Source organism: Aethalodelphis obliquidens, unplaced genomic scaffold (assembly GCF_003676395.1).
Source record: "Aethalodelphis obliquidens isolate GAN/ISIS:26980383/991018 unplaced genomic scaffold, ASM367639v1 scaffold60, whole genome shotgun sequence".
NCBI lineage: Eukaryota > Metazoa > Chordata > Mammalia > Artiodactyla > Delphinidae > Aethalodelphis > Aethalodelphis obliquidens.
Genome location: NW_020838004.1, coordinates 5290164 through 5311624, shown reverse-complemented (window position 1 = coordinate 5311624; position 21461 = coordinate 5290164). Strand labels below are relative to the sequence as shown.

Sequence of the window (21461 nt, the reverse complement as noted above, 5' to 3'; positions counted from 1 at the left end):
TGGCTTGCTTCTTCTGGACTCCTGTTATTCCTGTGCTGGCTCTTCTTTGCCTATCTTCATCATTTGCCACTTTCTCTTGAATCCTTTTTATGCTTTCTATTCCTGTTTTGGTTTTATATTTTGCTTTTCACTGTCTATTTCTTTTAATTTAATATCCATTGTGTTTATTTGCTCTTGAGTTTCTTCTAATTTAGTCTTTATTTCTGATTTTTTTTTCTTTTATTTCTAATTTGTTCCCAAGTCTCATTTCATTTCTGAGTTTCTCTAATAACTCGGCTGTTAGACTGGGCAGAACCCTTCCTGGTTTCCGTGGTACTTCTTAGATTGATCTGTTGTTCTTCTCTGTAGTTCTGGAGGAAGAAAGCTAAAACAAGGAAACAGAACAAACACTACAAATTATAAGACTCTCTTGTGAGTCTCTCGTTCTCCACTCCATCTTATATCCATTTGTTCCTTCACACATTTGCCGACAGCATCTAGATCTTGTGACTGTTGCTGGTTTTGGGGTTTGATGGAATGCTTTGTCCTCCAGTTCTGTCTTGAATGATTTTTGTGTGTTTTTGATTTTACTATCTAGTTGCTCTATTTTTTAAAATATCAGTTATATTGAAATATAATTCACACGCCATAAAATGCACTCTTGTAAAGTATGTATTTCAGTGTTTTTATTATATTCATAAAGTTGTATAACTATCTGATTCCAGAGCATTTTCATTCTGTGTGTTTTTGTGACAGGTTCTGTGTAGTTGCTACTACTGCCATGTTTCTAGGATTTGTTGCAACAAATTTGAACGTCCCTTTACCCCTTGCCTGTCCTATCCCACTTTCCAGAAGTAATCCATGTTAACAGGTACCTAATGAAACACTGTTAATTTTGTACCTGTACCATTCTTAACTCCGAACTATTTCCCAGACTATCAGTGTCAGAAAGGAAACTTGAACTTCCTTTGGTAATTTGTTGTTGGTTAAGAGGTGAGTTTTGTTGTTTTCAAAGGTGTAATCTCTTAATTTTGTATAACTACAGTGGCTGTTCCTGTATCTTCCTAATTTTTTTTCCATTAGTGCTCTAAGAAGCATGATTTTATCCATAAGACAGGATGCATATTTTATACATAAGGTAGGAGAATATTTTTTTCTTAAAATAGAGAAAGATTCAATCCAGAAAAATTTAGTTCTTCAGCCATAGCTTATTGTGAACACCAAATATTTCTCATTTTGTTCTGTACTTGTAGATTTACATCTTTGAAAATAGTGATAGTATTATACGGTAATACTCTGTGCTTTTATACTTGTTCAGTCTTTTTGTTTAATAGTAGTTGTGTGGTTATAATAGAAGCCAGTCATTATGATTGCAAAGCACTTTGCAAATATTAAGATTAAAAGGTGAAGAGGAAGGGAGGTGAAGAAGCATGGGCCAGGGGTAAAGTAGTCCCTGCACATGGAGCTTGCTGGTCTGGTGACTTCAGTCTTCTTTATGAAATTATGTTTGAGTAGGACTTGAAATATGGATAGGGAAATTTTACCTTCATTTATGTTATCACATATAATTTTAACAAAAGGAAGTCAGGGTGAGAGTATATTCTTGTTTTATGAAGAACATGTGATAGAGCGTGGTTGTGTTAAGTTGCCTTGAGCCAACCACATTTTCCTGTGGAGTTTTCCTACCATCAGTAATGTGTATCATATTTGATTCTATTGGATATTTTGTGGCATTCTTGGGGATGTCAACATACAATGGATGTTCATTCATTTATGATTTCCTGTGATGTTTGCTTTTTTTTTTCCAGGCAAAAGGTGGAGGTTATGAAAGTGAAGATGCCTATCAAAATGCAGAACTAGTTTTTCTAGATATCCACAATATCCATGTTATGAGAGAATCTTTACGAAAACTTAAGGAGATTGTGTACCCCAACATTGAGGAGACCCACTGGTTGTCTAACTTGGAATCTACTCACTGGCTAGAGCATATTAAGGTGGGTATGTTATTGTTTCTTTAAACTATCATAGGATATCAAACAAGGACTTTCTCTGCCCTTTTGTCTATATCGGCTCTTTTCTTACAATTGAAATCAAGATGAAAGTATCTTTTTAAACAGCAAAAAATTGATAACTGCTTTGATAATTAGAACTACTTTTAAGTTTTGGTGCCTAAATGAATTAATTTTCTGTATTATGCATTTGGTTCAGTTGTACTTCTTTTGTTCCCTCTCTTTCCCATCCTATCTGAATTCCGCCCATCCTTCAGATCCCAGCTAATATTTCATTTCTTCCATGAAGTCTTCCCAGATTGCATTCGTTTTCATTTTCTCTGAACTTTTCACTTTACTTTTGCTTTCCAGCTAATCAGGTGTTACCATGCACTTGATTTAATTACTTTTATGTGTCACCCAACTTATATTGCTAATTCATGGAGAGTAGGACAGGCTAAATCATATTTCTTCTTTGTCTCCTCAGGAGCCAGGGCAGCACTATATGATATGAATAAAGCACTCAATAAATAATTGTTGCATGGCTTGTGAAAACCATTCTGGTCAGGCACATGAGGTGAAATAGTTAAATGAAGGATACCATTTGAATGCTAAATGATTTGGAGACTACCGTGTGAACCCTAGCTTGCCTAATATGTTAATATATATAATGTTTTTTTTTTTTTGCGGTACGTGGGCCTCTCACTGTTGTAGTCTCTCCCGTTGCGGAGCACAGGCTCCGGACGCGCAGGCTCAGTGGCCATGGCTCACGGGCCTAGCCACTCCACAGCATGTGGGATCCTCCCGGACCAGGGCATGAACCCGTGTCCCCTGCATTGGCAGGCAGACTCTCAACCACTGCGCCACCAGGGAAGCCCAATATATATAATGTTTGAAGCACCAAATGTTATTTCAGTTAATATAGTTACAAATATTTTCAGATAGTGTCTGAATTTCAGTAAGATACCTTACCAAAATATAGGTTTCTATAATATATATGACCACATATATTCATATTATGAAATAAATGGAAATGAGATTTTTCATGTGAAGAAGGAGCAGATTGTACTCACATTAAAACCTCTAAAACTAAGACAGAATTGAAAGCTAAATTGACCTAATGACAATTATAGACTATTTTGATTACTGTTTCTCTTCTAGAAACATAGAAGCTTGAATGTAGCAAAGTGTATACACACTCTTTTGTTAAAGAGAATGGTCACAGGACCATCTATTACATTGTATGATGTATAAGTAGAAAACCATAAGACTTGATTCAGAACTAACGTAAATTGCAGCATTCTGTAAGTTCCAGGTCAATTTTTAGCAGGTACAACATTCTCTCCAAAAATCTGGCTATAGGGCTTCCCTGGTGGCGCAGTGGTTGGGAGTCCGCCTGTCGATGCAGGGGACACGGGTTCGTGCCCCGGTCCGGGAAGATCGCACACGCCGCGGAGTGGCTAGGCCCGTGAGCCATGGCCGCTGAGCCTGCGCGTCTGGAGCCTGTGCTCTGCAACGGGAGAGGCCACCACAGTGAGAGGCCCGCGTACCAAAAAAAAAAAAAAAAATCTGGCTATAACCGAAATAAGTTTCCTTAGAAGTTTAAGAGGTACAGTTGTGTCTGGACCACTTTCTCCTCCCCCAGTCCTCACATCTGCAAGGCTTACCCACTTACTTTCTTTAAATCTCTGCTCAAATATCACTTTCTCAAAGATGCCTTTCCCAACCACTTCATATAAAATAGCAGTTCTGCCAGCACTCCCTAGACCTAGATGGTGCTTTTTCACTTACTGCCCTCTGACACACTGTGTATTTCTTTCCTTATTTGCACCTGGCTGGCCTCACCTAAGTAGAATGTAAACTTTGTTAAGCCAGCACTTTGTTCTGTTTGCTGCTCTGTTTCCAACACCTGGAGCTGTGCCTGCCACATGGTAGGGGACTCCGTAAATGTTTATCTTTTGAATGAATGAATGAATCAATGAATCAATGAAGATGACCACTTTGGATAACTCTTTCTTGTCAGTCTTAACTCTCCAGCTGTTTTAATCCTTTGGGTCAGTGATGTGTAAGTTTGGATATACATTTGAATTTTAGGTAGAAGTTATTTAAAATAGTAAGTTAGGATTAGTGGAGAATGGGGACCAGGTGTTTGTTTTTGTTTTTTTTAGTGCTCACAAATGACTCTGATGCATAGTTAAGATTGAGATTGCTTCAGAGTACCCCACTTCCAGAATATGCCTACAGTTATAATCAAAAGGAGGTCATCATGAGATTCTCTAAGCCTAGTATATCTTTTCTTTCATTCTTATCTATGTTTGTGTAATTATGCTGTTCTTTAAGTATGATTTGGCCATTGCAGAGAAAAATGTGGCTATATTGTTCATTTTAAAGGATACCATACTTTGTGTTTCTTTTTTGGTTACATCTAATTCTGTCTAGTTTTAACTCAAGATCAGCTTCAGGAAAGGTAAATTATTTTGCAGAGTCTCTGCATATTTAAAAAAAAAACCTGAAATTATTTTAGATACCAGTTAAATTGACATGGTAATATATTGGTCTGATCAGAATTTTCCATTCATACTGATAGAAAAAAAAGCAGCTTACTCTGAAGTTTTATACTGTGCTTGCTGTATGCTATATGATGTATATAAAAACAGTAGAATAAGTGTTATAGAAGCTGTAGAATATTTTAAAATATCCAACTTTATGGCTTTCATATTCTAATTTGGTTAAGTATCAACAGGTAAGACTAAAGTTGGTGTATTATTTTTATTTAAATGGATGATGTTGGAATATTTGAAGATTCTCAGAAATAGATCTCTTTAATAGAGATCTCTTTAATAGATCTCTTAATCCTTCTTTCCTCTTACTCATATTTTTGATTTGTTTAGAACTCAAAGGCACCTTTTGTTTGGATATTTCATTGTGCAGATTAATAGGAGTCTGCATTTATGAGATTTTTTTTAGTTTTAAAAGCAAAATTTGTGTATCTTCTACCATTCACAAAAATTCTTTTTGGGAAGGGACTGATGTTTTTTTCTCCACATGGTATTGAGACAGTCATCTCTAAACAAAATTCTATTAGTAAATTATGAAGAAGGAAGCATTTAATTTTTAAAAAAATTAATTAAAAAAATCTGTTTGCAGCTTATTCTCGCAGGGGCTCTTAGGATTGCTGACAAAGTAGAGTCGGGAAAGACGTCTGTGGTAGTCCACTGCAGTGATGGCTGGGATCGCACAGCTCAGCTGACCTCCCTGGCCATGCTCATGTTGGATGGATACTACCGAACCATCCGAGGATTTGAAGTCCTTGTAGAAAAAGAGTGGCTAAGCTTTGGACATCGATTTCAGCTTGTGAGTAAAGAACCGTGACTCATTGTATCACATATGCATGTCATGTAAGGCGTGTGAAAATCATGCCTTTACTCACTAGATATTCATCTAAATCTGATCCTTTGTTCTAATGGGTAAACTTCCCAAGAGAACTTTGAGCTTGTTTTGGAAGCACTGGGTTATCCTGATGTGGCTCTGCAGTCTGGAGCCAGGGTTAGCTGTTTGTCATGCTCCTGACCCAGTCTCTTCCATACTCTCTATCGGGAATAGGAGATACCCTTCTGTGACTTCCACCTTCAAATGATAGTTCAGAGCAGCATGGACTGTTACGGAGCTACAGGGCGCTTCTAGCTTTTCCTGTAGACTTAAAAAAACGTGAGACTGGCCTATTATTCTTAATTTAAAGTAGCCCTACAAAGTAACACTACTCACACAGGATCAGGGTCTAAAACAATTTAGACTGGGACTAAAAGAAATAACAGAGAAAAAATAATTTAATTTAGAGTTGGGAATAAAATAGCTTTTCTGTTACCCTTAATGACCATATGTATGGAAAGTGTTGCAGTTAGTTTTATGGAAATGACAAATTTTTGTGCCCTGTATATGACTTAAAATTTATTTTGTTGTTATCATTCGTATCAAGTCTAAAAGTTGGAAGGGCCTCAGAGTCCAGGGAATGTCTTCTCTGGTGTCCCCGTGAAATGGTTGTTTGGTTTCTTCATTAACACCTCCAGAAATAAGCAGCAAGTCCCTTCCTGAGGCTGTCCAGTCTCACTGAAGAAAGTCTACCTACTACAAACTTTTTCTTCATATGAATTAAAATTTACTTCTCATTTTCTTACATTCCCCTTTGGAGATAAGAAGAACAAATATGACTACTAATCCAAATAAGATAGCCCTGCAAATATTTGAAAGTAGCTGTCTTCCTGTGTCAGTCATAACCTTCAGTTCTGGCAAAATGTCCGTTTTCTTCAGTCTTTTCTCATCCTGATCCCCTCACCCTCCCCTTTGTCCTCTAGACTTTGCTCATGGCTTTCTACAAGTGTGGTACCCAAAACTGTAGTAGTTCCTAAAATAGAGGAATGGGGTTATTATGTCCCTTTTAAAGGATACTGTGCTTTTGTATTTGCTTTTTGTTACAACATACTTTAGATTCATGTAGCTTTTAATTAAATAAACATTCAAGTGGTTTTTAGCTGTGTTTCTGCTAAACTCTAAATTTGGAATCAGCAAACTTGGGAACAGTTACCATGTAGGCCTTGGTTCTCATGTATGCCCATCCGTGGTATGTGTTAGTTGTAATCATAGAATTTAGAGAGTGTGGAGCAGGAATACTTTCCCAGGAAAGAGGAGCAGTGTGAGCAAATGGTGAGTGTGAGTGTCTCACACTGGGTGGGACTGAGTGGCTGGAGTAGAGTCGAGGGAGGGGCAGGTTTAGAAAATCTGGAGATGAGAGTTAATATTGTTCAGAGGCCTTGAAGCCCCTGAGAGTGTGATTTTTGGCAGCATTTTCCTAGATTAGCTGAAAGACTTTCTGAAATATGTTTGCTCAGATGCTGTCTCTAATGTTAACCGTTAGTATCCAGTAGCTACCAGCAGTGTTTATGAAAAAACTTGCAAGAAATGGACATTTAAAGGTAGTCTGCTCTTTTGAACTTGAACTGTTAAATAAAATTGGTCATCTGGAGTATCTATTCAAATAGCTCATGTTTTTCAATTCTCTATAAAACGTACTTACCATGAAAAGACCATTAAAAAAAAAAAAATGGGGCTTCCCTGGTGGCGTAGTGGCTGAGAGTCCGCCTGCCGATGCAGGGGACACGGGTTCGTGCCCCGGTCCGGGAGGATCCCACGTGCCGCAGAGCGGCTGGGCCCGTGAGCCATGGCCGCTGAGCCTGCGCGTCCGGAGCCTGTGCACCGCAACGGGAGAGGCCACAGCGGTGGGAGGCCCGCGTACCGCAAAAAAAAAAAAAAAAAAGAAATGAAGAAGAATGACGTTTTAGTCAGCCAAAGCCGTACATGTTCATATAAATATAACCAAAATCATAAATATTTCAGACTGTTTGAAGTTGCAGTGGATTCCTAAATTATTGAATCTGGTTACCTACTCCATTTTTTCCCCCTTAGTTGTTATCTGAAAGCAGAATTTGACAGTTAAAGGACATCTGATCAAGAGGGTATGCTCACATGGTTAATACAGGGTAATGATTCTCAAACTTTTTGATTTCTGGACCTCTTTCCTTTTTTAACAATTATTGATGACCCGAAAGAACTTTGTTTATATCTATCAGTATTTACCATATTAGAAATTAAATTTTAAAAATTTAAATATTATTTAAAGAAATAAATCTGTTTTCTTAGTCCATTTGGGCAGCTATATTTCTCACAGTTTTGATGGCTGGAAGTCCAAGTTCAGAGTGCCAGCATGGCCTTCTGGTGAAGGCCTTTTTCCGGGGTGCAGACTGCCAACATTTTGCTGTGTTCTTGAATGGTGGAAGAGGGCTGGGGCCTCTGTGGGGTCTCTTTTTTTTTTTTGTGGGGTCTCTTTTGATAAGAGCATTAATCCCATTCATGAGGATTCCACCCTCATGACCTAGTTAGCTCCTAATACCATCACACTGGGCATTAGGATTTCAACATGTGAATTTTGGGGGAACACAAACATTCAAACCATAGTACTATTATATATTAACATAAATAACATTTTAAAGAAAAATAACTATATTTTCCAAAACAAGTAAAGAAGTTTAATGAGAAGAGTGGCATTATTCTACATCTTTTGCAAATTTCTTTAATGTCTGGCTTAATAGAAGATAGCTGAATTTCATGTCTCCTTCTGCATTCAGTCTGTTGCAATATGTTCTGTTGGTTGAAGAAATGAGGAAAATCTGACCACACACAGATATGTAGGTTGAAAAATAGAGAGTATTTTAATTTTTTTCAGGGAATTGTGGATATTTTTCTTTGATACTGTGCCAAAACTCGACAAATGGTAGTTTCTTAGCAGTTAATTGTAATGTGGAATCCAAAACTAACTCAATGAATTTTTCGTTGTTTGTTCTATTAAATTCCTTTGGTCTGTCTTGCACTTTGAATAAATAGATCTCTTACCCATGCATGATTTTGTAACATCAAGTGTTGGTAATTGTACCAACAAGTGTTGGTAATTTGGAAAATACTGGCTTACTGATTTACACAGCCCTTCCAATATTAGTGCATTTCATTATATAATATAGTCACATTTGTTAATACCGCTACTGATTTTATCAGAAAAGTATTATCAAACTCATTGTAGCAGATAAAAATTTCCCCCAAGTCTAATTTTCACTCAGAAACTTGAATTGTATCATTGGTAACAAACACTGTCCATTGTTTTCCTTGAAGTGACGCATTCACTTTTGTACATTTTCAAAAAAATGTCTGCAAGATATTCAGGTCTTAATAATCATAGTTCATATATTGTTCTTTCAAGTCAAAATGATGTTCCATGAAAAAGCCGTGTTTCCTACCATCCTACTTAAGTCTGCAGCAGAAGCATATTATATTTCCCATTTTGTTAATAGGATACTTAAAAATTTTGTACTCAGATGGGGAGATTTAATAAAGTTAATAACTTTTACTGCTTCATCAAGGAAACTGGCTTAAGAGAGATTGGCTTTTTTTTTTTTTCCTTCTTTTACTGCACGTGTTTGGCAAGGAAGAATATAATAACTGCTAGTATAGATTGATTTCAATGCCTTGCTTCTTGATTCCTACTAAGGTACCAAAAGTTTTTATTCTTCATCACTTTGACACCATTAGTGCAAATGTCAACACATTGAAAAAGGCAAAACGTGTCTTAGTAATATTATAAAAATAGCTTTGAGCTCACAGACCTGCCCTGCTGCCGGAAGTCTGTGGACCATACTTTTAGAATCACTGTTTTTGGGTACAGAGTAGAGGTTTATCTCAGTCACTGGGGGCAGAAGTCTTCAGAGGAGAAAAAAAAATTGAGAAAGTAGGTGAGTGCATGCTTGAGGGGAGATGTCAAGCATTTTTTAAAAGTTTTCAAAGATTTGTGCTAATGTGATACTTTTTGAAAGGCAGTCTGGAGCTCAGATGCAACAGGTCCCCTTCATGCACTGGCCAAGGTGTTAAAGGAGAAGGGTGCTTCCTGAAGCTAGTGTACAAGGAACTGTTAATATTCAGGGCAAAATCTGCAGAAGAAAAATCTGGGCTCTGAGTTCTGGCTGCTCCTGTGTTCCATTATCAGCCTTTTAGGATCTGAGTTTTGTTTATTAAACTGAGTTGTAATTCCTGTTACAAGTGTCTCATGTTAGGAAATAACCTGGCAGTTTGCACATTGAAATGTTAATAGAGATTTCTGCTTGGTGGGATTATGGTAATTTCTGTTTTCCTTGCAGTGCTCTTTTAAAAAGATATTCTGAATTTTTAAAAATATTGAGCAAATATTACTTTTCTTGGAAAATAAAATTACTTTCAGTAAAAGCTGAAAAATCCCACAAAGCTTATATAATATTTCATTCTTTGCTTCAGAGACTTGGCCATGGAGATAAGAACCATGCAGATGCAGACAGATCACCTGTTTTTCTTCAGTTTATTGACTGTGTCTGGCAAATGACAAGACAGGTAATTTATCTGGGATATCCATTCTTACATCTCTCTTTTAAGCTGTCCAGTCAGAGTTGGATTTGATCACTGATTATCTTACATTTCATGTAAAATGGAAATTCTTGTAAGTTTTCTAGGTACTAGAACTATTACCTATTATTACATTATGAATTAAGTTAAACGATATTATTTGGAGGTAGTATTAAACAGTTGACAATTTGATTCCATTAGCATTTCAATGCATGGCATTGATAATAACCCCTGAGAGGTTTCCTCTTTTGTTTTGGACAATTAGTGTTAAATAATGGCTTTATATTCACCCAGAAACTCATCTGTACATTGCTAAAGGAGGTAAAGAAATGAAATAGGCTAGGTAACTCAAGCGAAATGAAATCATGTTTTAAGCACTTTTGATGGAAAAATGTATTTAGATGGGAATTATGGCAAGGTATGTATGTAATAGATTCAGTTCTTTTTAGGTATGGAGAGAGAGATTATGTTCTTTTAGACTTAATCAGCATTCTAGCAAATGATTTGAAATATTACTGTAAATAGATTTAGTCTTTTGGAAAGATACCAGAGGAGATTGAAAAACACCTGATTTATTATGGGATCACTTCACTAATGAGGCAAAGAATTGGTGTCTTAAAAATGTTTAACTCAGGAAAAATAATCTCAGAACCCAAAAGTTAGATACAGTTCATTGGTGTATCAGTTAATTATTTTTTTTCAGTTAATTATTTATCCAAGAGTTTTATTAGACCTCAAACAACTGGGAGCCTGGTTAGTTTTTCATTAGACTGCCACAGGAATATAAAGTAGGGCAGTTGCTGGCTCTGCTTGGCTTTAGGATTGTGTTCTGGTTTCAATAAAATACTCTTTATTTCATTAAGAGAAAAATGGTGATCCTCAAGTGAAATACATTAATTACATATCGAATAGTTTATTTTTCTCCCATAAGCATTTCAGTTTGGGTGGATTGTTTTGAAACCTGCTGGCTTAAATGAAGTGTCGTAATAGATATGACTACCGTTTGTTAAGGCTGGTATTTTAACACATGTGATGCAAATGTGTATACAATTCAGTTTTGTTCTACAAATTAGGCCCTTGGCATACTAGGGGGAAGGGAGACACAACATGCTTATTAGTTTAATAATGTTTACTGCTTCTTGGAGTAGGTTTGAATTTTTCCTTTGGAACTGCCTTTGAGATAGTTTTCGATATATTAGCTATTACAAATCCTTATCAATCCTTTTTTTTGGGGGGGGGGTGTTTGACCATAAACAATAGGACCTACTTTTGACCATTATCGATCTTTAAGTAGTATTTGACAGTGTTAGTAAAAATCAAATATGCCATATCAAAGGACTACAAAAGTCATCATTGATGGTTAAGTGTACTGCTTTCTGGGGAACATACCTTGAAGGGAGCAATGTGTGTGAACTATTAGTTCTGGTATATTTGTTAGAAAAACAAAATCAGTCCCATTTACCAATTGTTTACATAGAAGAGTACATGACAAATGCATTTCTTTCTTAGTAGTTGTGTTAACTTTTTATATGCTGTATATCTAAAAGCAATTTAACTCTAATTTTGAGCTTAAGTTAATAAATAATGTAATACCAGTTCAATCTTGTTTCGTTGATAGAACTTAAAATACCACTATAGTTGTGAGTCTTTATTGTAAATGTCTGCTTATATTTTTCTGTATGATATTTTCTTCCTGAGCATTGAATGTGTTAGATAGTAATAATGTTTATTGGCAATCGTCAGTTTTATGACTAATTGAATGTGCAGAGATTTAAATAGCAAATTTGTTAAAATGGGACCAATAATGTAATTAGCCAGATTCTACACCTCCTTCTGCCCTCATCCTCATCCTCTCAGTCCTGGGATCAGGAAGCAGTTGATAAAGGGCCCTTTAGAGTTTAAACATGTAAGGAGACAAAATATTCCTCCTCTGCTCAGAATTTTAAAAACAAGAGCAGCAGTTACTACTCTATTTAAATAATGCTCTAAAATAATGCTATTTTAGTTTTGTTGTCAGGAAATGCTCACTGATTAAGCCATCTTCTCATAACTGAGATAATAGTTTTGCCACAAAGATGAAAGACTAATCATAGGCTTAGCTCCTTTGGCTTGCTATGTAATGAGTCAGGGTGCATTCATGGTTGACTAATAAATAAGGCTGTTAAGAGCGTGTATCAGTACAGGAGATGGGGCGACTTCCCTGGTGGTGCAGTGGTTGAGTCCGCCTGCCAGTGCAGGGGACACGGGTTCAATCCCTGGTCCGGGAAGATGCCACATGCCGTGGGCTAAGCCTGTGTGCCACAACTACTGAGCCTGTGAGCTACAACTGCTGAGCCCGCGTGCCACTACTGAAGCCTGTGCGCCTAGAGCCCATGCTCCGCGATAAGAGAAGCCACTGCAATGAGAAGCCCATGCACTGCAATGAAGAGTAGCCCCAGCTCGCTGCAACTAGAGAAAGCCCGCACGCAGCAACGAAGACCCAATGCAGCCAAAAATAAGTAAAAAATTAAAAAAAAAAACAACAGTACAGGAGATGGGATTTGTTCTGTAAATGAATGAATGTGATTTGACAAAGTTTCTTACAATTGATTGGCTTTATGTTGGCATGTGCTTTATTACCTGCTTCATTTGCTTCACAGCCACAAAAATTATTATTCAAGAATTGTTCAAGAAGATAAATTGTTTGAGAAGATAAATTTGCCACGTTACCGTGCTTTATAAATTTAGGAGACTTCAAGGCAAAGTTGTTTTCATCCCTGTCCCTTTTGCATGCAGTTCATACTGTTTTCCTCCACTATGGGGTAGGGATCATTCTAAGAAAAATTTGGCACCAATATTTATTTCCCAAATCCACAATCCAAATATTCATGGAATTCCTTTTCACAGTCCTGTAAATGGTACAGTGCTACATAGAAGCTTTCAGATAATTCTTGAAACATTAGATGGATAGGATGGATTATACTAAATCCCTTACCCTCCTTCCTGGGATCTGTAATTGGTCCTTGATACATTCCCCCAAAATTGTGTTGTTTGTGTAATAGCAAGACATCCAGTCAAGCACTTGTCCTAGGTTAAAGAGACAGTGAATTTTCTTTTTTTAGAAAGAGGCTGCCAGAGTACTGGATTACAAGATATCCTGGTTTGAGTGCATGTTCCTTGAAAAGATAAGTAGGTTGGCTTTTAAATGATCTGCATGTCTGCCTTGGAATTTATTTTTGTGCATTGCTGACATTTTCTGGAGACGTCGATATTTTTTTGTGTAATTCCTAGAAACAAAACTATGTTGAAAATTTAAAGAAACATCTTACTATGTTGCTTATGGTCATTTTTGGCAGAGAAAGACAAGTCAGAATTTATTAGGCTCAAGTTGAGGGTTAACTGATATAAACGGATGCAGAAACATCAAGATCAGACCATTCAAACTCTTACTGTACAAGAAAAGGAGATATTAGGAAAAATTATCTCAGAAAATAATTTTGAACAGAAGACCAAGCAGATAATGCCATAATGGCTTAGAAATATATAGTCTTGAATATTGTTCAGCCTAATTTTAAGAAGTATTACAAAGGATCTGCCAGTATACAGGGATGAATATGCTTGAGAAAATGTCTTAATAATTTTGTGTGTTTGTGGTGTTTGATTTTGCAGTTTCCTACAGCATTTGAATTCAATGAATATTTTCTCATTACCATTTTGGACCACCTATATAGCTGTTTGTTTGGAACATTCCTCTGTAACAGTGAACAGCAGAGAGGAAAAGAGGTAAAACATGAGCCCTGACCCTCCCCCCTGTATCCTTAATATGTGCTTTCTCTACTAGAGTGCATCCTCTGATGGATTTCAACTGAACAGTTGTTCTTTTGGATGATTCCTTTAGCTATATTTTATTTTATATGCTGTAATATGCTTCTTTCCATACATCTGAACCTGATCTATTTTAAAGCACCTCTGTCACAAGGCTGAATATGCTAGCCAGCTGTCAGTTGAGTTTATGGGTAGGAAGCAGTGTCTCTAAAGAGAACTGAAGTATGTGTAGTCTTAGGAGTGCCCGTCGCTCCTAAGTACCTGTCACTCCCTGCAGGATGGAAATCCATCAAAACAGGTGCAGAAAAATATAATTAGCAAAAAAGAATGTATTTGAATGAATGGACAGCTCACTTCCCCAAATATATTCTGCATATGTATGAGCCATTTTAAAAGTTTTTTTTAAATTGTAAAATAATACCATAAAACATTCGAACACTGAAAAGATATTAAGCAGAAAGTTAAAATTTGTTACCCCACTAGCCCAGAGTTACCACTTTTAAGTGGTTGATATTATTTAGAAGAAACCTTGTAAGCATTACATTTCAGGTTGTCTTCCTCAAAACACATCTATCCTATGTATGAAATTCTAAATTATCTTGATTAGTGTCTCCCTCTGCTTCAGTTTTCATTCTAAAAAATGTGGCTATAAAATAGTTTCTTCATGTTTTTCTATAAAGCCTAGTAGCAAAGAATGCTTGCTCTGGAGCCAGGCTGCCTGGGTTCAAATCTTGGATCTTTGACTTACTGTGTGAAGTTGGGCAAGTTAATTTAGGCTTCTGTAAAGTAGGGATAATAGTACTTATTTACTAAAGTACTTAATACTGCTTACTGTTGTGAGGATTACATAAAATAAGCCATACAAAACACTATAATAACTGCCATGTAGTAAGTGCTTCCTAGACTAGAAATTCCTTGACGACCGGTATTAAATTTTTTAATTCACCATTACATCTTCAGTATGTAGCATGCAGTAAATATTTCCTTGCATAGTAGGCAGTCAAGAATTTATTGAATGTCTCATAAACAGTTGACATTTGTATATAAAGCTATGCATTTACTTACCATATGACCTGGTAATCACACTACTGGGTATTTATCCTAGAGAAATAGAAACTTTTGTTCCCACAAAATTCTGATTTTCTTCCCACAAATGTTCATACCAGCTTTACCTACAGTGGCTGAAAACTGAAAACAACCTAAATGCCCTTCACCTGTGGTATTTCTATATGATGTAGTACTACTCAGCAATAAAAGAAACAATTATTGGTACAAAAAAAGAATTTCTTGCATGTTAGGTAATTAATAGATAACTTCCAAAGATACTTTCATTTTTTGAGAGCCTCAGATAGGATTCACTATATCTTTAAAAAAAGAAATGTTTTTAAAACTGAGTTATAATTTGCATTCCATAAAATACACTCTTTTAAAGTGTATAATTTCGTGGGTTTTAGCATCTCTAGAGTTGTATAGGCATCACCACCATTAATTTCAGAACACTGAAAAGAAACCCCATACCTATTAGTAGTTGCTTCCCATTCTTCTCTCCTCTCAGACCCTGGCAAACACTAATCTGTCTCTTAATTTGCCTCTTCTGGACATTTCATATAAATGAAATCAGTCAGGGTGTGGCCTTTGTGTTTGGCTTCTTTCACTTAGCATAATGTTTTCAAGGTTCAATTTGTAGCGTGTATCAGTACTTCATTCCTTTTTATGACTGAATCATCCATTGTATTGATATACTGCATTTTATCCATTTATCAGTTGATGGTCTTTTGGGTTGTTTCTACTTTTTGGCTACTATGACTGATGCTACTTTGAACATTTGTGTACTGGGTTGTGTGTGCATGTGTTTTCACTTCTCTTGGGTATATACCTAAGAGTGGAATTGCTGGTATGGTAACTCTGTTTAACTTTTTGCAGAACTGCACAGTTTTCCAATACCCTCTAATTTTAATCTAAGTGGGGCTGTCACCACAGTGTCTTGAGTTCTCTCCCCCTCTGAAACAATTTAAATGAACACAATATACCTCTTTACAAATTCCATCTAAAGTATAATTAGCTTATGTAATGGAGAATCTTTTTCCTTCTTATAGAATCTTCCCAAAAGGACTGTGTCATTGTGGTCTTACATAAATAGTCAGCTGGAGGACTTCACTAATCCTCTCTATGGGAGCTATTCCAATCATGTCCTTTATCCAGTAGCCAGCATGCGCCACCTAGAGCTCTGGGTGGGATACTACGTAAGGTGGAATCCACGGATGAAGCCACAGGTATGCCCTGCAATATACAATGAGAGTTTTTATCCATGCAGTTGTATGAATTACATTCGTCCCCTTTAAAGCAGCTAGAAAAATTATCTGTGCATATTTAAAGCTTTCACTTTTTCCTGTTAACAGTTTTAATTGCATAGTAGAAAAAGCACTACATAGGGATAATCAGTACACTTGGTTCTTATCATGACTCGCTTGTTTGGCCTTGGACAAGTCACTTATGTTTTGTCTTTTTTCCCCTCTTCTATAAAATGAGGGCGCTGGACTAGAGGTCTTGTTTTAATAGGCTGGAGAAAATAGCTTTAGGAAAGTTAAAAGCCTAACAAAATTCTGGTTGATTTTTAAAAAATGTTATGGAATATTTACTGCTTAGAACTGTTTAAAAGACTAAAAAGTCTGCAACTAAATGACAGGAAATCTTTGAGTATTGGCTTTTAGATTACATTGTTACTTAATTATTTGTTGTATTTGGCTAAGTACCAGTTTCAGGGTATTCTGTGGAAACACTTGGGGGGCACTAGGGAAGCCAGTGAAAAGAGCAGTGGTGTCAGAGGAGTCCCTGAAGTTAGTTTTCACTGATGTTCTGGAAAGGTGGGTGTGGTTCCCATAGCTGAGAACACACATTGCAGCATTGAGGGAAGGAGCTCTATACTGGAATTACTTGACTTTGGGTTTGTTTAGGATTGCCTAGTTAAATAATTTTAGGGTGTGCTGCTCTTTCTTGTAGGAGCCCATTCACAACAGATATAAAGAACTTCTTGCTAAACGAGCAGAGCTTCAGAAGAAAGTAGAGGAACTACAGAGAGAAATTTCCAACCGATCAACCTCATCCTCGGAGAGAGCCGGTTCTCCTGCACAGTGTGTCACTCCTGTACAGACTGTTGTGTGAGAGGGCTACTGGATGGGGCCATCGGTCATCGCCATGAACTCTGATTACAGTGGCAGCTTCATGAGGAGAAAGTTTCTGAATATAGAACCCATCTGTGAGAGAACTTAAGTCACTTTATTTATTTTAAATCTCTCTAGGATGAGTTTAGAACTGTAGCAATGCAGGTGGTTTAAGTGAAATAACCCCACATGTAATTACATGATTATGACACTAATCTTATAAGTCACCCAAAGAACATTAAAATGCTTCAGTCCTGGATCCACAGTGGGAACAAGTTTCTGATTTTAAAAGGAAAATGCTGTCTCAGAAATTTTGGTGTGTGGTAAAATCAAAACACAAACTACTTCAGAAATATACTTCTTGATGGAAGAGCACTCATTGCACAGAAGGAGGAGCATCAGTTTTCAAACCAAACCAATACTGACATTTCATGGCATTATACATACTGGGCTTCAGTGTCATAATCAAGATCATTTGATGCTCCTTTGCCCATCATGGGTTTTTCCTTTTTGTAGTAAGTGATTTACTTTCACCATTCAAAACTCGTGTTCTTCATATAATAAGGCAAAGTCTTGAGGATATTATGGTGTAGTAATAGTTGAAAATTATTGCTGTCATTATTTATGTACTTAATTTAAGATGTATTAGATAGCTGTTCCAAAATGATGCCTTACAGATGTGCTTGGGAGGAGGATGGAGAGGAGAAAGTGGTAGCCATCCAGGATTTCAAAGAATTCCACATCCTTCAGATTAGTTTCCATTTGCACAATTACTAGAAACATCATGAAACATATTTAAAAAACTCATTATCTGCCCTACTTTATTATAGTTACATTTTTTTTTTGAACACAGAGAAGTTAACTGGCAAATTTTGAGGCAGTATGTAAAAGTTTAGTAGGACTGACATTTTTTCTGAAGTCTGTATAAATAGCATATGGTGAGAAGTACTGTGCTCAAATTTTACATGAAATATTTGACTATTACTTTCCTTTGCAAATTCTATAATTCCACTGAATGATTAAGTCTACCAAAGAATTTATTGCATGTAAAAATGTATTACAGTCTCAATGCCAGTAAAGGAAATCCTGCTTCACTTTTTGGCTGCTACAGTAAGAATTCAGCGCTGGTATAAACACTTGACTCCCTGGTGTCTATTTTACTCTGTATAAGAGCCATATGTTATGTACTGTAACACAAAGGAGCTTCTTGTCCCTTGGGTCTTTAATTAAAAGAAAATTTCAACTGACTTTTAAACTTTGTCCTTGTTCTAAGTTGTTTGCCTTAAGTTTCTTTTGCAGAAATGTTATTTGGAATTTTTTGAGGAAAGGGGTGTTTCATAGCAGCTGCTCTAAAGGAAGTGTTCAGTTTGATCAGATAAATCAAATACTCAAAATCAGTGTTTTTTCACTTGTTAACTCACTAGTCTGAACCTTTTGCCCTGCTCTTGGTTTTGCAATGAGTAAGTATAATTTCCGTTATTAGTATATCCAGTATTAGCAAAATTGGTACCAAAATGATTTTATCATTGAAATTTGTTATAAGAAAATTTATAACAGTATTTAAGTGACCAGTCTGTCAGTATTAAAGCTAAATTTTCTATTCCAAATATTTTATAAATCCATTCTCTCTGTGCATTGTACCATTTCCCTCCCTTAAGCCTTTATCATCTTGGTCTGATGCCACATAAAAGAATGTAGATGACTGAAGAGGTTCAAGAATTTAAAACTTCTAGTCTTAATACCCTCATATTCACTTGAAATTCCATTCAAAGCAATCTAATTCCATTCAGAATCTAAATTCCATTCAGAGCAATCTAAGTGCAAATCTGTCACTTCTCCTTTTAAAACTTTCCAGGGGTTTCCTTTTACCTTTTGCAGGAGTCTCCAAAGTGGAGTGCCTTTAAGATGATCCTTTAGTGAAGACATCAGCATCACGGTGGCACCAGTGCTTCCTTTTCTCTCCCTTTGACTTCTAACGAATCAGACATCCATAACTGGACACAAGTGCCTCTGCACAGCATACCAGGACACCTGAGAGAGATTCATCTCTGTATCTGAAATTGGGTGAATGAAACCTCAAAGGAGGCTAGGGAGCCAAGGGAGATGTGGTGACACTGGCTGTGGCGGCAGCAGCAACCTGTCCAGCAGAGGAGGTGGAAAGTGCAAAGGGTAGGTATAAGTCTACTCAGCTTGTGGGCTGCAGTTGGAGGGTCCCATTGCTTTTCAGCGACACCCCAGATTTCTGAGGAGAGATCTCCATGACAGACCAGTAATGAGTAAAGGAACTGAAACAGTAATCAAAAAAATCCCAACACAGAAAACTACAGTACCAGATGGCTTCAGTGGTGAATTCTACCAAACATATAAAGAAGAATGAACACAATCTTCCTCCAAACACTTCCAAAGTATTGAGGAGGGAACTCTTCCAAAGTCATCTACAAGGCCAGCATTACATTGATACCAGAACCAAATGAGGATACAAGAAAACTACAGACCAATATCCCTGCTGAATATAGACGCAAAAACTCTCAACCAAATATTAGCAAACCAAATTCAAGGACACACAAATAGGATTATATACCATGACCAAAGTGGGATTGATCCCTTGTATGCAAGGATGATTTAACATATGCAAATCAATAAATGTAATAATACATCACTTCAATAAAATGCAAGAAAAATTATATGATCATTTCAATAAATGCAGAAAAAGGATCTGACAAAATACAACATCCTTTCATAATAAAAACCTTTAACAGATTGGGTAAAAAAAGAATATACCTCAATATAACAAAGGCTGTGTACCATAAACCCACAGCTGTTAATGGAGAACAGTTGAAAGTTTTTCCTCTAAGATCAGGAACAAGACAATGATGCCCACTCTCACCACTCATATTCATTATAGTATTGGAATTCCTAGCTACACCAACTAGGCAAGAGAATTTAAAAAGGCATCCAAATCAGAAAGGAAGAAGTAAAATGTCTCTATTTGTGATGATTTGGTTTTATATATAGATGATCCCAGAGTCAACCAAAACACTGTTGGGACTAATCAACAATTTCAGTAAAGTTCCAGGATACAAAATCGTCATACATAAGTCAGTTGCATTCCTTTACACTAATGATGAAGCATCTGAAAACAAAATATTGATAAAACTATCCCACTCAAAATAGCACAAAAACAATATACTACTGAGGAAAAGTTTAACCAAGGAAGTGAAAGATCTGTACAATGAAAACTACAAGGCTGCTGAAAGAAATCAAAGAAGACACAAATGGAAAGACATCCTATGTTCATGGATTGGAAGAATCCAGTGGAGGACTTTACTAGATGTCCTTACTACCCAAAGCTAAATACAGATTCAGTGCAGTTCCCATCAAAGTGCCAAAGGCATTCTTTTACAGACATAGAAGAAAGAATCCAAAAATTTTTGTGGAACCACAAAAAAGCCCCAAACAGCCAAAATAATCCTGAGAAAAAAGAACTAAGCTGTGGATATCATGCGTTCAGATTTCAAACTATATTACAAAGCCACGGTAATAAAAACATTATGGTACTGGCACAAAAATAGACACATTGACCAATGGAATAGAATAGAAAGCCCAGAATTAAATCCCAGTCGTCACCTAATATTTGACGAGGGAGCCAAGAACACCCAATGGGGAAAGGATAGTCTCTTCAAAAAGTGGTGCTGGGAAACCAGAGAAGAACACATGCACAACAATGAAATTGGATGCCTATCTAACACCATTCACAAAAATTAACTTGAATAGTGATAAGTGCTATGAATAAAACAGGCTAATTGGATAGTAAATGAGATGAGGGGGCAATTTTTGATAATGTAATCAAGTCCTGCTTTGAATATATTAACAGAAATCATAATTAAAAAAAAAATAACTTGAAATGGATCAAAGACTTAAACATAAGACCTGACACCATAAAACTTCTAGAAGGGGAGAAGCTCCTTAATACTGGTCTTAGCAATGATTTTTTGGACATAACGCCAAAAGCACAAACAAAAGCAAAAAACAAATGGGACTACATCAAACTCAGAATTCTGCACAGCAAAAGAGACAAAAAATGAAAGGATAACCTACTGAATGGGAGAAAAATTTTTGCACACCATATATTAAATAAGGACTTAATGTCCAAAATATATGTAAACAATACATACAACTTAGTAACAAGAAGAAAACCCAATCCAGCTAAAAAATGGGCATAACTAAATGGACATTTTTCCAAAGAGGATATCAGAATGGCAAACAGGTACATGAAAAAATGCTCAACATGCCTAATCTTCAGGGAAATGCAAATAAAAACCATAATAAGACACCTCATACCTGTTAGAATGGCTGTCACCAAGAAGTGACATAACAGGTGCTGGTGAGGATGTGGTGAAAAGGGAACCCTTATACAGTTGACACTTAACACAAGTTAGAACTGTGCAGGTCCACTTAGATTTTTTTTCAGTGAACTCTGAGTTTGGTTGAATCTCTGAATGCAGAAATGCTTTTGTTCAAGTGTTCAACTGTACATCTACAAGGTTCAACTGTA

General features: G+C 36.5%; 1 protein-coding gene across 7 annotated transcripts in view; it reads left to right on the top strand.

Annotated features, from left to right (window-relative positions):
• Window positions 1-19590, top strand: part of MTMR2 (myotubularin related protein 2) — a 110264-nt gene extending 90674 nt beyond the window's left edge. For 3 of the 7 annotated variants that reach the window (XM_027087837.1, XM_027087839.1, XM_027087841.1), the window contains 6 exons: window positions 1788-1973; window positions 5115-5321; window positions 9837-9929; window positions 13590-13703; window positions 15842-16018; window positions 16746-18153. In XM_027087837.1, coding sequence (XP_026943638.1) covers window positions 1788-1973; window positions 5115-5321; window positions 9837-9929; window positions 13590-13703; window positions 15842-16018; window positions 16746-16907 — 939 coding nt within the window. In that variant the 3' untranslated portion in view covers window positions 16908-18153. The other 4 variants (XM_027087842.1, XM_027087838.1, XM_027087840.1 and 1 more) reach the window with 4 other exon arrangements.
• Window positions 19591-21461: the final 1871 nt, after the last annotated feature.